At 40.0% G+C, this 17,485-nt stretch overlaps 1 protein-coding gene across 1 annotated transcript in view; it reads left to right on the forward strand.

Annotated features, from left to right (window-relative positions):
* MRPL1 (mitochondrial ribosomal protein L1) overlaps positions 1-17,485 on the forward strand; it is an 83,921-nt gene that overhangs the window by 65,106 nt on the left and 1,330 nt on the right. Inside the window, exon 8 of the mRNA XM_073597417.1 lies at positions 12,409-12,490. Within this exon, the coding sequence (XP_073453518.1) occupies positions 12,409-12,490 (82 nt within the window). The remainder of the gene's footprint in view (positions 1-12,408; positions 12,491-17,485) is intronic.

Below are 17,485 nucleotides of genomic sequence, written 5' to 3' on the forward strand. Positions count from 1 at the left end.
ACAAAAAACAAAGTTTCAGAGTATCTGCGTCACTAAAACAGTATACATCAAAGTATCTGCCAGTTGAAACAAAAAGAAAAATGAGAGAGAGATCACTCCCTCATAGGATAGTGGGATTTTCACGGACGCGTTTTTCTGGCACAGAGGTAAGCACGACCACAATAAAGTAAATCAAAAAATATATTTTATTACAAAGTGTACATAATTTAAAATCGATACAGTAATAACATTCGGTCATATGAGTTTTTGACCCAAGGTGATACTCAGTCTCAGAAGCTTGTGTATATGGATAGCCGACGCATTTCGCAGACTAGTTATCTGCTTCTTCGGGGCTGTTCACCATGCATCTATATCATTGTCCAAGTTATAAAAAGATATGAAATTTAGTACCAAGAATAGAAAAGATTTATTTAACATATTCAGAATATTAACAATATTTTATTAAAGTGCTCACCAAAACATCTTGACATTAACCGAGAGGTGACCGCAATATCACAGGGAGCAGGAATGAGTCACATCCAGTCCTTTTATGGTCTGGTGGACATCGGATCGTGTACAGGGCATCGATAGTTAGATCAATAGTAATCTATAATTCAAAACATATATGTTGAGATGCAAAAAGCATCGTATAGCGACATATATGTACATAATGGATAAAAAGTTAATCCAAGAAGATGCATCAGTCCGATGGCGTGCATTAATATAGCCATAGGTGAAAGCTACATGCCTCAACATATACTTGTATCAAACAATATAAACGGGATATGTCGTCAAACAGACAATCATCCTATATCCCCATACATATCACCGTTAGTATATTAGACTAGGAATTAAAAAGGAAGAACGAAGAGAATTGATACACTACTGATAGTTAAAAATATATGCAGCCACCGGATGATATTGCATGGGATCAAATATCAATCTAATAAGGACAAGATGATAATCCAAAGGAGAAAGTCAAAGATATGATTAACTACCTGATCAGTGTCCGCCAGGAGGGAGGGAGGGAGGGAGGAAGCGAACACATGCAAGTAATGCTGGTAAGCAAGGTGCAACTGCACCACGATCTAGAGCCGGTCCTTCATCGTCACTGTAGTACGCGTACTGGCTGAAGGCTAATCAAAGCTGCCCTTAAACACATGCTCCAGCGAATCGAATCCTCCCTCATCGCCGTAATCGCCGTAATGTGTGTTCCAAACGAACATTGAACAGGGCTGCCAAGTGAATGAGCCAAGGGTAGCTTTGATTAGCCTTCAGCCAGTACGCACACTGACGAGGAAGGACCGGCTCTAGATTGTGGTGCAGTTACGCCTTGCTTACTAGCATTACTTGCATGTGTTCCCCTCCTCCCTCCCTCCTGACGGACACTGATCAGGTATTTAATCATATCTTTGACTTTCTCCTTTGGATTTTCATCTTGTCCTTATTAGATTGATATTTGATCCTATGCAATATCATCCGGTGGCTGTATATATTTTTAACTATCAGTAGTGCATCCATTCTCTTCGTTCTTCCTTTTTAATTCCTATTCTAATATACTATAATGCACTCTTAAGTAATGTATACATCTGTGAGAGGCATTGCGACATGTTCAGGGCGCTATAACACACTGCTTCCATAGCTTCAGATTCAGGTATATTAGTTCTAATTATAAACCCCACCAGAACATGCCTCATCCTCAATTCTTCTTGACGTGGATTCCACATTTCTCAATTTCTTGTTTGAGGTTCTGGTCCACGTTAACATGATTGCATCACACAATTTTTGCATATTCCTTAGTTGCACATTCATTCTGTGAATATCCTGTTCTACCACATCCCAAAGGTGTGTTCATTTGGATTCAGATCTGGTGAATCATATGTGTACCTAAGCAGAAATTGATTTTACAAGGCTATGATTTGTATGGCCTGTCCAGTTTTTGTGAGCCTCTACAAATTGCAGCCGTATTGTCTGGTCTTGGCTTACAGGAGTGAAACCAGACGTGGTCTTCTTCCGTTGTAGCCCATCAACTTTAAGGTTTGCTTACCATAGTTTTAGAGGGTTGTTATTGGAGTCACAGTAGCCTTTCTGTTAACTTTAACCAGTCTGACAAATTTTCTTCCGACCTCTCTAATCAACAAGGCATTTCCATCTGTAGAACTGCCATTCACTGGATGATTTTCGTTTTTGCATCCTTCTATAGACTGTTGTTATTGAAAGTCTCAGGAGATGAGCAGTTACAGAAATATTCAAACCAGTCCTGGCATCAACAATCATGCCATGGTCAAAACCACTGAGAATACATTTTATTTCCATTCTGGTGTTTGACACGTGTGACCTGTATGTACATTATGAGCTGATTAGAGAACTGAATGAATAACCTCGTGTACAGGTGTTCCTAATAAATTGCTTGATTAGTGTATATTATGATTGGCTTTCCAATAGTTTACATCAGAGGATGTCCTAATTTTATCAGCGTTAGGCCACTTTCACACTGATTCGCAGCAAAAATGCATATGCGTTCTTCCTGCGCTTTTACCCCATTTGCAGTTCGGTTTTTAATGGACACATGACTCAAAAACCTCCCCAAAATGTATTGCAGGTGCGTTTTTACTGCATTTTCTATTGATTCAATGTGAAGGTGCATTTTGTTTTTTTTTAGCTCTCCAAAGATGCTGCAAGCAGGATTTTCTTTAACCACAACGGAAGCGCACTGCCCCAGTGTGAATACATTCATTGATTGTAAAGGGAAGCATTCTTGAGATTTTCAGGCGCTTTATTTTAATGCAAAAGCGCTTGAAAAACAAAGGTTTTAATTGCACACATTTGCAAATATATGTGGAAGCAGCACTACCTTGCCAAGGCTCCTCTGCAAAGTGCAGTCCTAACTCTTAAATTCGAGTCTCCATATTGGCGTATATATAGCAGTGGGTAAATTAGGGCAGGTATGCCTGAAGGGGGCCTATTTCTCCTTAACCACTTGAGCTTTAGTAGATTTTACCCTCTTCATGTACTGGCCATTTTTTTGCTATATGGCACTGTGATACTTTAACTGGTAATTGCGCGGCCATGCAACACTGTACCCCAGTAGTCTCCAAACTGCGGCCCTTCGCTTGCTTTTATCTGGCCCTTGGGGCACTATTTCATCCACTGATACCTAGAATAGGGCATAATTCCCTCCCCACTAATACCAGTGAAGGGGCACAATTCCTCCCAATGACCCCAACGATGGGGCACATTTCCTCCCATTGACAACAACAATTGGGCCCAATGACACCAGTGTAGGGGCATGAATCCTCCCAATGACATCAACAATGGAGCACAATCCCTCCCACTGACATCAAAGAAGGGACATTGTTTTTTCCCGCTGATGTCGGGATCTTTTCTAAACCCAATGGCCACAGTCCGGCCCCCCTAAAGTCTGAAGAACAGTAAACTGGTCCTTTGTTTACAAAGTTTGGAGACCCCTGCTGTACCCAAACAAAATTTATATAATTTTTTTCATACACATAAAGATTTCTTTTGGTGGTATTTGATCCCCACTGTGTTTTTTTATTTTTTTGTGATATAAACAAAAAAACATTTTTTTTTTACTTTCTGTTATAAAACATATCCAATAATTTTTTTTAAAAAATCCAACTTCTTCATAAATTTAGGCCAAAATGTATTCTGCTGCAAGTTTTTAATTTAAAAAAAATCCCAATAAGTGTATATTGATTGGTTTGTGTGAAAGTTATAGCGCCTACAAGCATTGGTATATACTTTTTATTTATTTATTTTTTTTATATACTATTAATGGAAACAATCAGCAACTTATAATGGGACTACGATAGTACCGCGGGAAATCTGACAGTAACTGACGATGGGGGGAATTGACTAACTGCCACTGACATTACCAGTGACATTAATACAGTTATAATATAAATGACACTGGCTGGGAAGGGGTTAATATCTAGGGTGATTAATGGGTTAAAAGTGTGCCTAACTAAGTGTAAAGTGTGCTGCTTTTTTACTAATGATCTCTGTTTTTCATCCCTGCATTGGGTCCCATTAGAAGCCCAGCAAGAGCACAGTGGCAGCTGAAGGCATCCAATGTGTTCCCACCCCAAATCCAGCAAGCAAGCTATATAAAATGAAAAGCACTTCTATTTATACCTAGCTTTTGAAGTAAGATGTGCGTGGAAGGGCAATGCACTGCACAAACAGAAGATTTCCTAGCACACTTACCAGCTAGATTGCAAAGAAAACAAATTGTCTAACAATTTATACAGTATATATTAGTAAAAGACTACATTTAGTAGAGTTTATTAATTAAAGTGTTAACAGTGTTACTAAACCCAGGACCCTACATTCACTATATATATATATATATATATATATATATATATATATATATATATATATATATGGTCTCCAACAGTACACAGAACAGGGAAATGCAATTGTTTTAGTAAAGATAAACTGCTAAATACCTTTTTTCACCAGCAGTATATAGCAGTCATGTGACTTCTATCAGTTTCTGCTTAAACTTGTAGGAGGAGTTTTCATACTCCCCTGACCCTCTGTTTGGACAGTGCTGATCAAATGCACTATCCCAAGGAAAAAAAAAACCTTTATAGCAATACACACCAAACTGAGCATGTGCAGCCTGACTCCTAATGCTCTGTTCTATCAAGAAATGGGTTGGAGTCCGTTAAAGAAGGGGAGGATCAGAAAAGACAGGATCACACAATGCAGAGGGTTAACCCCTTAGGTTCCACAGTGAGTATAACAAGCATGTTTTACTGCATATACAGACTGATTTTACTGTTGTAGGTTTAGTAACACTTTATAATACCGGATTATAAATATAAATTGTTTTTATGCTGGCCTATAAATGTCTATTGAGGTATACTTTGTTCTTAAGCTTCCTGGAAACACCTTACAGTATTTGCATTGTTTCATAATCTTTAATGAGCTGTTTGTGTTTTCTGACTTGGGAACAATTTTGCCAACACAGCTTGTGTGCATTGGCTGCCTTACTTTGCTCAATCTGTCCTGCCTTGCTTGCTGTGTGTTTTCCTGTACCATCTCCCCTGAGGCAGCAAGAAGAAAGAAGCCACCTTGTGACAACATGGAGTGGGGATTAGTCTGCATCTTTGCGTTTGGAGCTTTGGTGTGGTTGATTGTGGGACTCTACTTCATGGTTTGCATTGCTACTTGTTACTCTGCCTGTTGCAAGTCCAGAACGTACGATCCTGAGATTTTGGTCTCCTTACAGCATTCTGATAACATTATCAATGATAGGGAAGTGATGCGAAGTGCAGGATAAAAGTTAAAATCCCGGTTTTACCTCAGCAAATCCATTTTAAAGGTAGGACTTTGATGTAAATACAGTTTAATAATCTTGATGGAGCTATAAGAAATAACTTAATACACACAATTTAAAATTGACCTAAATGTTGTTATAAGCTAGCCTGTTCTGTCTGATATAATATGCCTATGTCAGCCCTGATATACTTACCTGACAATTCTTGTTGATCCTGGTAGTAGTACTGCCATGCAGTGTGGTAAATATGAGGAGGAATTGTTACTAACTGGCAACTCAGACAAAGGCAGCCAAACAGTTGTGTTGTCTGCACTCAGATCCTAAGCTGCAGCTGAGGGTTAGAAGTATCACTGGAGATGGAAGAGTCCAGGGCCTTGTTTATTACCTATTAAAGGGCTCATTTAGACCTAGTGGGGATTACTTACGAAAGGCAAATCCACTTTGCACTTCAAGTGCACTGCCGTGCAGTCGTTGTAGATCTGAAGTGAGGGGAAGCTCTGCTGATTTTATCATCCAATCATGTGCAAGCTAAAATGCTGTTTTTTATTTTCCTTGCATGTCCCCCTCAGATCTACAGCGACTGCACTTCCAAGTGCACTTGTAGTGCAAAGTGGATTTACCTTTAGTAAATAACCCCCATTATGTTGTATTTCAGGTTCAGGTCGACTTAAACATTTTTACCTAACTTCCTTGGTTTTCCTATAGAAAAGAAGTTCTATCATTTTGACTTTACACATGTATACACATAGCAAAGCAAGAAATGCTGATATTGTGTGGTGAGTGCTGACATTTTGTTCCTGGTTCAGACCTACCCAGGAAATACATGAGGGGAGCAGTGACTACATGCGCACACATAAAAACGTAGTTTTGTTTACATTACCAGCCTATTTTAAAGTAGATGTATGGGATAGGCTAAATATCAAATATTACCATAATCATGAATTAGCTGTTATTTCTTTCCTCCCTCCCTTTGTTTTTCCAGCACAGGCACTTCATCTATCATGTAGGTCCCAGTAACGGTCTAATTGCTGTTTGAAAGTTTAGAGGGGGCTGTTACAACTTTAGCAATCCACCCCCTCTTTCTGTCTCTTCTCCACTAGGAGATGTGGCCATGTAAACAATTTCAGGCACTGTCCTTCTCCCCTGCATAGTGGAAAATACATAAGTGGTATAGACATGGCGTGATCTGGGGGAGGTGTTGGGGAAAGCTTAAACCCCCCCCCCAGATTTCAGTTTGGCACCTCATCCTCCATTGAAGCTGTGCCCGTTGGGCTTCTTCTCACATCCACATAGTGCACACTGTATGAGCACAGGCAGCACAGCTCCTCTCCCCCTCCCTCCTCCTTTTACACAGCTCAGATCGAGATGCCTCTATCTGCTATGCTGCACAGCTGTTTTTATCTGAGATACTCACAGGTCAGAACTGCAGCGTATAGCAGGCAGCTACACAGTGTGCAGATGGAGGATGTCTGTAAGGGCTAGTTTACACTTGCTTCAAAACAAGGCTTCAGACAGGCTTTGTTAAAGCTCTCTGAATGCCAGTCAAAGCACCTGTCACTAAATAAAATGGTTAGCTTACAGACCTAATTACACCTTGCATTTTGCTTTGCTTTCGCTTCACTTCAAAAATTTTGCCCCATGTCGCTTTAGTAGTGCTTCAAAGCGTCTTCAAATCCTCCATAGAACTCTATGATGAAGCTGGCTTGAAGCACCTGCAGCTTTTGAGAGGCTTTAATTCAGCTTTAACTTCTCTTTGTTTTGGAGAAATTGCAGGTATGAGATATCCACACACACACAGGGCATCTGTCAAGCTTCAACAAAGCTTCAAAAGAGCATCATGGAAGCATCACCAAAGCTTCATCGAAGCACCACTGAAGCATCAAAAACACATCATAAAAGCATGTTGAAGCGGTAGGGGCTTTAATTTGTGTTGAAGCCAAAGCAAGTGTAAATGAGCCCTAAGAGAATTAATCTGAGCTGTGTGAGAGGAGAAGGGAGGGAGAGAGCCGAACAGAAAGCGTGCCCTCCTCAGAGGGCTGTAAAGATTTTTATGTATTAGCAGCTCACATGGAATAGGATGAAGCTACAAAAAAAAGAAAGAAAACCCATACTTCTCTTTTAAGTTTCCAGTGCTGTGGTATTTTAACTGTTAGTCATGCAACACTATACCAAATTAATTTCATATCATTCTGCAAATGTAGCAGTTGCAGAGTTGACACAAACCATTCAGCACTGACAGGGGTGCTTACAATGGTCAGCATTTATTTATGTAAAACCTTTATCCCAAAAGGAACAAAACCTGTTTGCTGTAACTGCTTATAAAATATTAGCTGGAGTTTGGCTTCAATTTGTTAGTGTATTTAAATCTGCTAGTGCATCAAACCCTTGTCTCCCCTCACAATGACAATGTAGCTGTTCAAAGGTGCCCCCTTTGTTCCTTCATCTGGAGTGGGGGCACTCTATTATAGAAAATGTGTTACTAGCTAGATCAGCAGGTGAAAACAGACCGAAAAGAAAACAAATGCAGCTACCACATGCAATGATTGGTAAGCTGCAATAGATTACGTTTTTGGTTTGGGGCTTAATGCCCCTTAAAAAAAAAAAAAAACTACTGCTCTGTGGCTGTGTCTGTGTCTCTGCTGTAGTCACTGGAGCAACAAAGTCATTCCATCCTGGTGCCAATGTGGCAACATACTCCACTTGCATGCTGCCATGGATTGGTGCCAGAAAAGGAAAGTTACGGTAAGTAGTTGATACAATTTTCAGTTTTCTGGGCACCAATATGGCAACATACAGGTGTAGTTTGCTACCATGGATTGGTTCCAGAAAAGGAAAATTATGTATTTGATACAATTTTCCATTTTAGATTCCTCCCTTTCTCAGTTGTAAGAGGAAGGAGAAGGTTCTCAGATGTAAACATAAGTCTTTACAACAAAACAAAACAAAAACTCTTGCGCATAAATGTATAAGCCCGACAGTTCAAAGTTCTCGATGGATGGTAGCTTTCAGCCTTGCTGCCCTCAAGGATAGGGAAATCCTAACATACAGACAAAAAACAGAAAGGAGAGGACGCACCGGCCTTGTGCATTATCTTTAAAAAGGTTTATTAAAACAGAAAACGTAAAAGTACTACTCACAAGGGTAGATAAAAATCACGCATAATAGTCAAATGATGGTGGCAGTCTCCAGACCTATGGACAAGACGTACAGACCACTGCTGGCTGACGCGTTTCGAAGGTAGCCCCTTCTTCAGAGCCCTCACTGAAGAAGAAGGTGCTACCTTCGAAACACGTCAGCCAGCAGCGGTCTGCACGTCCTGTCCATAGGTCTGGAGACTGCCACCATCATTTGACTATTATGCGTGATTTTTATCTACCCTTGTGAGTAGTACTTTTACGTTTTCTGTTTTAATAAAACTTTTTAAAGATAATGCACAAGGCCGGTGCGCCCTCTCTTTTCTGTTTTTTGTCTGTAAACATAAGTCTGTGCATCTGAGATGGCTGTGATTAGTCTTTTCTATGACCAGTTAAAGCAATCAGAAGGTGCAGAGCTGTTCAGATCGGCTCCACACACTGTGCCTGTAAAGGAAGCTGACCAAGGATAGTTTGGCGGAACAAGAAGGTTGTTAAAAAGAAACTAGAATTCCATTCAGAAAATATATATCAGAGTGAGTTTAATTTTTCTAAAATTATATTGGAGAGATAGTACTTAGTGGAGTTCTTCTTTACATGAGCTATTTTTCTGTGTGTAAATGCACCCTCACATTGTTTTATCATCACAGCATTTCTGCTCTACACTATTGAATTGGGCATAGTATTTATAGAAGACATGCCTTGTAATCAACATGTATTTAGGCACATGTATTTTCTTCTCTCCATGACAGTTTTCTTCCAGCCATTGTAGCTTTACAGATTTCCAGATACTGGACATTCAGCAATGGACTGCCTTGTGGTTTAAATTTTTTAATTTGTGATCAGTGAGTGCCCAAATAAAACGTCAGTAGTAAGACTGTCATAAATCAACTACTAGGCTTTGAACAATTACCTGTGATCAGTAATTCATTCACTTTAGTCATTGTAAATCACATTCTGTACTTCTTGTTTAGATTCATTGTTAATCTCTGTTATTGGATTAAAGTTGTTCAGCAAATGTGTTATGAAGTAGATGCAAATCCATCCAGCACTATATATCTCTTTTGACTAGAGGAAATAACAGAAATAAGAATAAGGACATGTTACCTTTCCTATACAGACAAATATTTTTAAACTGGCTTCTGTAGATTTGTGCACTATAAAGAGTTGGTTACCCATGGAATACTTAGGTTGTGGAGGTTGTTATTGGAACAGACAATTTGCATTAATCAAATCGCTCAGCTTGCAATACAGGAATATTGTGAGCCAGGTTTGTGGTCTGTGCTGGGTCTTTTTGCCGAGCATAAAGGGAAGCATGCATTGTGTTCATATTCCTTTTGTTAAAGTGGAGCTCCACTCAAAAGGGGAAGCTCTGCTCGTTTGCTTCCTCCGCTGCCACATTTATATATTGTACCCGCCTTTAAGTTTGTCCGTACCTACAATCCTGTATACTATCAGGGATGCGTCAAGTGGCCATTCTTATCTGGGGATGCAGGTACAAAATCATGGGTCAGCTAAGTTATTATACCTTTTAACATTGAAAAATCCGCAGAGATACTAATGCGAGTGGAGCTAAACCAGGGGTTTGCAACCATGGATACGACAACTTCTTAAATCTGCGAGGAGTACCCCTTTGTTGATAGATATGGTGTTCTTTAAGGAGTGTGTAACTGACCTATGATCTCCACTCCTCAAACCTAGGGGGAAGAGGGGACAGCCATTTAGATGCTATACATTTCCGTGACAAAAAAAAGCACCCTGGAAAGAGGGATTCACAACATTAGGTGGAAAAACGTCTTCATCCAAAAATCCCAATACAAACGTTGATGGATCATTTATCAGATTAACCTGAATTTGCCTATTGATAGTGTCAATGATTAGGGGCCAGTAGCGAACCAGCTTGGGGCAACGCCAGAGCAGATGTAATGGATCTGCTGAAGCGCGGTGGCAACGCGGGCACTCAGGATCCTCCCTGCAGTTCCATCGATGGAGCTGTATGGGTGTTCTGTATGATCTATAGATTACAAATAGGTGGGATAACCTCTGTGTGGGTGAGAGGGAGACCATTAGAACCTGATCCAGTATTGCCTGCCACGTCTCATCTATTTCCCCAATATCTTTTTCCCAGCCTATCCTACCAGGGATTCAAATGGTAGCCAGAGATTTATCCAACAGAATCCTATAAATGGAAGAAATAAGACCTCTCTTATCCACCGCATTAGCCAGGGAATCGATTTGGGGGGTTCGCTGGTAGTTCACTAGGTAGTTGTAGTTCTCCCATTCACAGAACTTTGTGAACTAATTTTTTAAAATGGTGATGGTGAGTTTGGGGAGAAAATCCCCAGCTTGCTGTCACTAGTGGCAGCAGATTGGGAAGCAGCTGCAGGAGTGAGACATGTTCCACCCTAAAAATGAGTGGAACATGTAATATGTTCCCAAAGGTGAACTTATCTTTTCGGATCCATTCACACTTGTGCGACTTGTCATGCGACTTTGAACATCAAAGTTGCATGACAAGTTGCACCTAATGTTTTCCAATGAGTATCATTCAAATCTATGCTACTTAAGGTTGCAGGGACTTTAAAGTAGTTTATGCAATACTTTGGTCAGACTTTCATGCGACTTGAGGGCCACAGACTTCAATGTTAACCCTCAAGTCGCATGAAAGTTGCACCTGAATATTGTACAACAGTTGTCCATTATCAGTGGTCAAAGTCACATGTTAGCTAGAGTTTAACTTTAATTTGTTAGTCTAAATCTAAATCTGCTGGTCTAACACTACCATACTGACTCCCCAGACTGACCATGCTGCTGTTCAAAGGTTTCTGCATTACAATTTCATCCAGAATGCAGACAACCTAAGACAGGAACTGTGTTACTGGCAGGTTTACTAGGTGAAATAAAGAGGAAAAGCCTTAAAAAGAAAAATAATTCAGTTGCTATGTTTAAGGATTGGTAAGCTGCATTATTTTATAGTGATTGATTGTAAGCGTTCACCTTGTAAAACAACCCATTTTATTTAAAATAGAAATGAAAGGCAAAACATTTGTGTATAGATATAAAAAAAACATTATAAATACCTTGTTTCCCTTTTTTATAAGTGATTACATTCCCTCTGTTCTCAGCTGCATAAGAGCTGGAGGGAGGAGAAGCCGCAGCACACTGAGCTTCCTAGTGGAAGGCTGGGGGGGGGGGTGCATGTCAGGACAAGTTTGATTATTGGAGGAGAGTACACTGAGTTCCCAGCATATCTAGAGAACTGACCACGCAGTGTTCCCCTGCCTAGGGTGGTCAGTTTTTAATAGGAAAGCAGATGGACTGGCAGGAACACCAGGTAATTCACACAAAGGAAGCAATACAAAGAGAACAGGATACTTTTTCATACAAGTACGTGGTACAGCAGTCACATATCGGGAATATGAAATGTTGGGGTAAAAAACACTTTAACATCTTCACGCTGGTACAAACAACTACTGACGTACACCTATGTAGTATCGCTGCGATTACCAGGAGCAGGAGAATTTATTTTGTTCTTTAGTTGTAGGTTATGGTAGTAACAAGAAATATACAGTTACATTTAAAAGAAATGGGTTTGTTTACTATTTTGGAGATATCCATTACCATTTACCACCAAATGAAATCCCAATTTGTTCTGAAAAACACAAGGTATAATCCACCTGGATGCACAAAGTAGTTGTGATATGTATGGGTTTACTAACACATGTCAAAGTTGCAAAATTGGGCTTAGGCATTAAGATTAGTTTTACCCTTAGGTGCGAAGGGTTCAAGTTTGTGTGTATGGGTTTACTACCACTTTAATTTATGACTATAAACTTTTTAAAGTTAACATAGATAAAAAAAAAGTTTAGCAAAAAATAACTAAAATTGTGACTTACTGGAACAATTTGATTATGAATCTGAACACCGTTCTTGAGAATATGGCTTGAAGCTGCAATTTGTAGAGTAATGCATTTCCACCTTGTCTTTCAGTTGGACATGCCTCTCGAACACATAGTCGCTAACATGCATACCCTTATAAAGGATGTCTCTCAGCACAAGCCTATGGACCTTGGTGAGTAGAATAATGTCCCCATATTATCGTGTTCAAAATATTATACAAAGCTTACAGTTTTTTCTAACCACAGTGTTCTTTATATCTCACCAACAAAGTATGGAGCACTTTAACCACTTCAGCCCGGGAAGGATTTGCCCCCTTAATGACCAGGCCATTTTTTGCGATACAGCACTGTGTCGCTTTAACTGACAATTACGCGGTCATGCGATGCTGTACCCAAACAAAATTGACGTGCTTTTTTTCCCACAAATAGAGCTTTCTTTTGGTGGTATTTGATCACCTCTGCTGTTTTTATTTTTTGCGCTATAAACAAACAAAGAGCGACAATTTTGAAAAAAAAATAACTATTTTTTAATTATTTGCTATACTACATATCCCAAAAAAATATCTAAAAAAACAAATTTATCCATCACTTTAGACCGATATATATTCTTCTACATATTTTTGGTAAAAAAAAATCGCAATAGGTGTATATTGGTTGGTTTCGCGTCTACAAACTATTGGATAGATTTAGGGACTTTTATTTTTATTGTTTTTACTAGTAATGGCAGCGATCTGCGATTTTTAGCGGGACTGCGACGTTGCGGCCGACAGATCTGACCAAAAATGACACTTTGTGGAGACCAGTGACATTATTACATTGATCAGTAGTATAAAAATGCACAGATCAATGTAAAAATGGCACATGCAGGGAAGGGGTTAACACTTGGGGGCGAACTGTGTTCCCTGGGTGTGTTCTAACTGTAGGGGGGAGGGGCTGCCAGGGACATGACAGAGATCACTGTTCCCGATGACTGGGAACAGTAGATCTCTGTCATGTCCCCTGTCAGAACAGAGATTTGCCCTGTTTACAAAGGTATATTCCCATTCTGCCTCTGTACCAGGCGATCGCGGGTTGCCGGTGGACATAGAGTCCGCTTAACGCGAGGGCATGCTCGTGCAGCAGGCGCCCGCCCACAACTGCGCCTACGCGAGCACAGGAGAGCCAACCTGCCACCGTATAATGGCAGCTGGTCGGCAAGCATTTAAAGACCACTTAACGTCCATCAATGTAGGGTTAAAAAAAACGCCATGTTTTGTGGCAGTCTTGCCATTTAAAATAATCAGTGAGGAGGAAATTTAACAGCACAACAGGATTTTTTTTTTTTATATTAGTCAGGCACTTTGTACTAGCACAAAGAAATGGTTCACTCCATTAAAGGGATCCGGGATCCTTCTGGAGCCCTTATATAGTGTGTCAGTATGATGAGCAGAGACAAGGAGAAGAGGAGACTTAAAAAGACACAGGAAAGATCTTAGTAGTATTTAGTTACGTATGTGAAAATTATGGCAAAAGTTTAGTAAGCATTCAGTGAGGGGAAAAAAGTATTTGATTCCCTGCTGATTTTGTACGTTTGCCCACTGACAAAGAAATGATCAGTCTATAATTTTAATGGTAGGTTTATTTTAACAGTGATAGAATAACAACAAAAAAATCCAGAAAAAATGCATTTCAAAAAAGTTATATAAACGGATTTGCACTTTAATGAGTGAAATTAGTATTTCACCCCTTCGCAAAACATGATTTAGTAATTGGTGGCAAAACCCTTGTTGGCGATCACAGAGGTCAGATGTTTCTTGTAGTTGGCCACCAGTTTTGCACATATCTCAGGAGGTATTTTGTCCCACTCTTTGCAGATCCTCTTCAAGTCATTAAGGCTTTGAAGCTGACGTTTGGTAACTCGAACCTTCAGCTCTCTCCACATGTTTTTTGTGGGATTAAGGTCTGGAGACTGGCTAGGCCACTGCAGGACCTTAATGTGCTTCTTCTTGAGCCACTCCTTTGTTGCCTTGGCCATGTGTTTTGCGTCATTGTCATGCTGGAATACCCATACCCGACCCATTTTCAATGCCCTGGCTGAGGCAAGGAGGTTCTCGCCCAAGATTTGATGGTACATGGCTCCTTCCATTGTCCCTTTTGATGCTGTGAAGTTGTCCTGTGCCCTTAGCAGGAAAACACCCCCAAAGCATAATGTTTCCATCTCCATGTTTAATGGTTGAGATGGTGTTCTTGGGGTTTAAGGCAGCATTCCTCCTCCAAACACATCGAGTTGAGTGGATGCCAAAGAGCTCGATTTTGGTCTTATCTGACCACAACACTTTCACCCAGTTCTCCTCTGAATGATTTAGATGTTCATTAGCAAACTTCAGACGGGCCTCTACACGTGCTTTCTTGAGCAGGGGGACCTTGCAGGCTCTGCAGGATTTCACTCCTTCACGGCGTAGTGTGTTACCTTATTGTTTTCTTGGTGACTATGGTCCCAGCTGCCATGAAATCATTGACAGGATTCTCCCGTGTAATTCTGGGCTGATTCCTCACTATTCTCATGATCACTGAAACTCCACGAGGTGAGACCTTGCATGGGGCCCCAGACTGAGGGAGATTGACAGTTATTTTGTGTTTCTTCTATTTGCGAATAATCGCACCAACTGTTGTCACCCTCTCACCAAGCTGCTTGGTGATGGTCTTGTAGCCAATTCCAGCCTTTTGTAGGTCTACAATCTTGTCCCTGACATCCTTGGACAGCTCTTTAGTCTTGGCCATAGTGGAGAGATTGAAATCTGATTAATTGCTGCTGTGGACAGGCGTCTTTTATACAGGTAACAAGCCGAGATTAGGAGCACTCGTTACCTGTATAGAAGACACCTGGGAGCCAGAAATCTTGCTTTTTGATAGGGGATCAAATACTTATTTCACTCATTAAAATGCAAATCAATTTATATATTTTTTTTTGACCACTGGGCACTTAAACCCCCTTAATAACCAGACCAATTTTCAGCTTTCAGTGATCTCACATTTTGAATGACAATTAGTCATGCAACACTGTACCTATATGAAATTTTTGTCCTTTTTTTCACACAAATAGAACTTTCTTTTGGTGCTATTTAATCACCGCTGGGTTCTTTATTTTTTGCGCTATAAAAGAAAAAAGACCAACAATTCTGTTAAAAAAATGCATTTTTCTTCCTTTCTGTTATAAAATTTTGCAAATTAGTAATTTTTTTTCATATGTTTTGGCCAAAATTTACACCCCTACATATCTTTGGTAAAAATAACCCAAATGTGTGTATATTATTTGGTCTTTGTGAAAGTTATAGAGTCTAAAAGCTATGGTGCCAATATCTGAAAATTGATCACACCTGAAGTACTGACGGCCTAAATTCTTGAGACCCTAACATGCCAGAAAAGTACAAATACCCCCCCAAATGACCCCTTTTTGGAAAGAAGACATTCCAAGGTATTTAGAAAGATGCATGATGAGTTTTTTGAAGTTGTCATTTTTTTCCCACAATTCTTTGCAAAATCAAGATTTTTTTTTTTCTTTTTTTTTTTTTCACAAAATTGTTATATTAGAAGGTTATTTCTCACACACCGCAAATGCATACCACAAATTACACCCCAAAACACATTCTGCTATTACTCCCGAGTATGGCGATACCACATGTGTGAGACTTTTACACAGCGTGGCCACATACAGAGGCCCAACATGCACGGAGCACCTTCAGGCGTTCTGGAGCACCCAGGCCAATTCTGATATTTCTCTCCTACATGTAAAAATCATCATTTATTTGCTAGAAAATTACATAGAACCCCAAAACATTATATATGTTTTTTTAGCAAAGACCCTAGAGAATACAATGGCAGTCGTTGCAACTTTTTATCACGGTATTTGCGGAGCAATTTTTCTAACGCGTTTTTTTTTAAAGAAAAAAAAATTTTGTGCTTTAAAAAAAATACAAAACAGTAAAGGTAGCCCAATGTTTTTGCATGTGAAAGATGAAGTTATGCCGAGTAAATAGATACCTAACATGTCACCCTTCAAAATTGCACACGCTCGTGGAATGGCGCCAAACTTCCCTACTTAAAAATCCCCATAGGCGGCGCTTTAAAATTTTTTACTGGTTACATGTTTTGAGTTACAGAGGAGGTCTAGGGCCAAAATTATTGCTCTTGCTCTAACGTTCGCAGCGATACCTCACATGTGTGGTTTGAACACCGTTTTCATATGTGGGCGGAACCTACGTATGCGTTAATTTAAGAATGCTTTCAGAAATAGAAGTGCTAATATTTTATTTTTATCAATTTAAAACAATGGAAAATAAATGAACAGAAGTGAAATCCAAATAAAATCAATATTTGGAGTAACCACCCTTTGCCTTTAAAACAGCATCAATTCTTCTAAGTACATTTGTACACAGTTTTTGAAGGAACTTGGCAGGTAGGGTGTTCCAAACATCTTGGAGAACCAATCTTCTGTGTATGTCTATGTAGGCTGCCTCACAGCCTTCTATCTCTTCAAGTAATCCCAGACTTGATGATGTTGAGATCAAGGCACCGTGGGGGCCAAACCATCATTTCCAGGACTCCTTGTTCTTCTTTACACTGAAAATAGTTATTAATGGCATTAGCTGTATGTTTAGGGTCGTTGCCCTGCTTCAGAATTAATTTGGGGCCAATCACACGCCTCCCTGATGGATAAGTATATCTGCCTGTATTTCTCAACATCGAGGACACCATCTGACTGAATCTCCAACTCCATTTGCAGAAATGCAGCCCCAAACTTGCAAGGAACCTCCACCATGCTTCACTGTTGTCTGCAGATACTCATTGTACCTCTCTCCAGCACAAACAAACTGCCTCCTGCTACAACCAAATATTTCTAATTTTGAGTCATCAGTCCAAAGAACCTGCTGTCATTTCTGCTGTACAGCATGTCTTCACACCTGCCTAAAACTTTTGCACAGTACAGCATGTAATTGAAAAAATGGTGAAGAGTCCCTCGGTTCGAATCCCAACCACGGCACTACCTGCCTGGAGTTTGCATGATCTCCCTTGTATAAGGAAAGAAATTGGCTGCACACCGACGTTCTTGAAGTCCATTATTGAATGAGTAAGCACAGTGCAGCTGTGCGAAACTAGTCCACCTCTGTTCGAGTTACTGCAACTGTGGT

Source organism: Aquarana catesbeiana, linkage group LG01, assembly GCF_042186555.1.
Source record: "Aquarana catesbeiana isolate 2022-GZ linkage group LG01, ASM4218655v1, whole genome shotgun sequence".
In the NCBI taxonomy this organism is placed as follows: domain Eukaryota; kingdom Metazoa; phylum Chordata; class Amphibia; order Anura; family Ranidae; genus Aquarana; species Aquarana catesbeiana.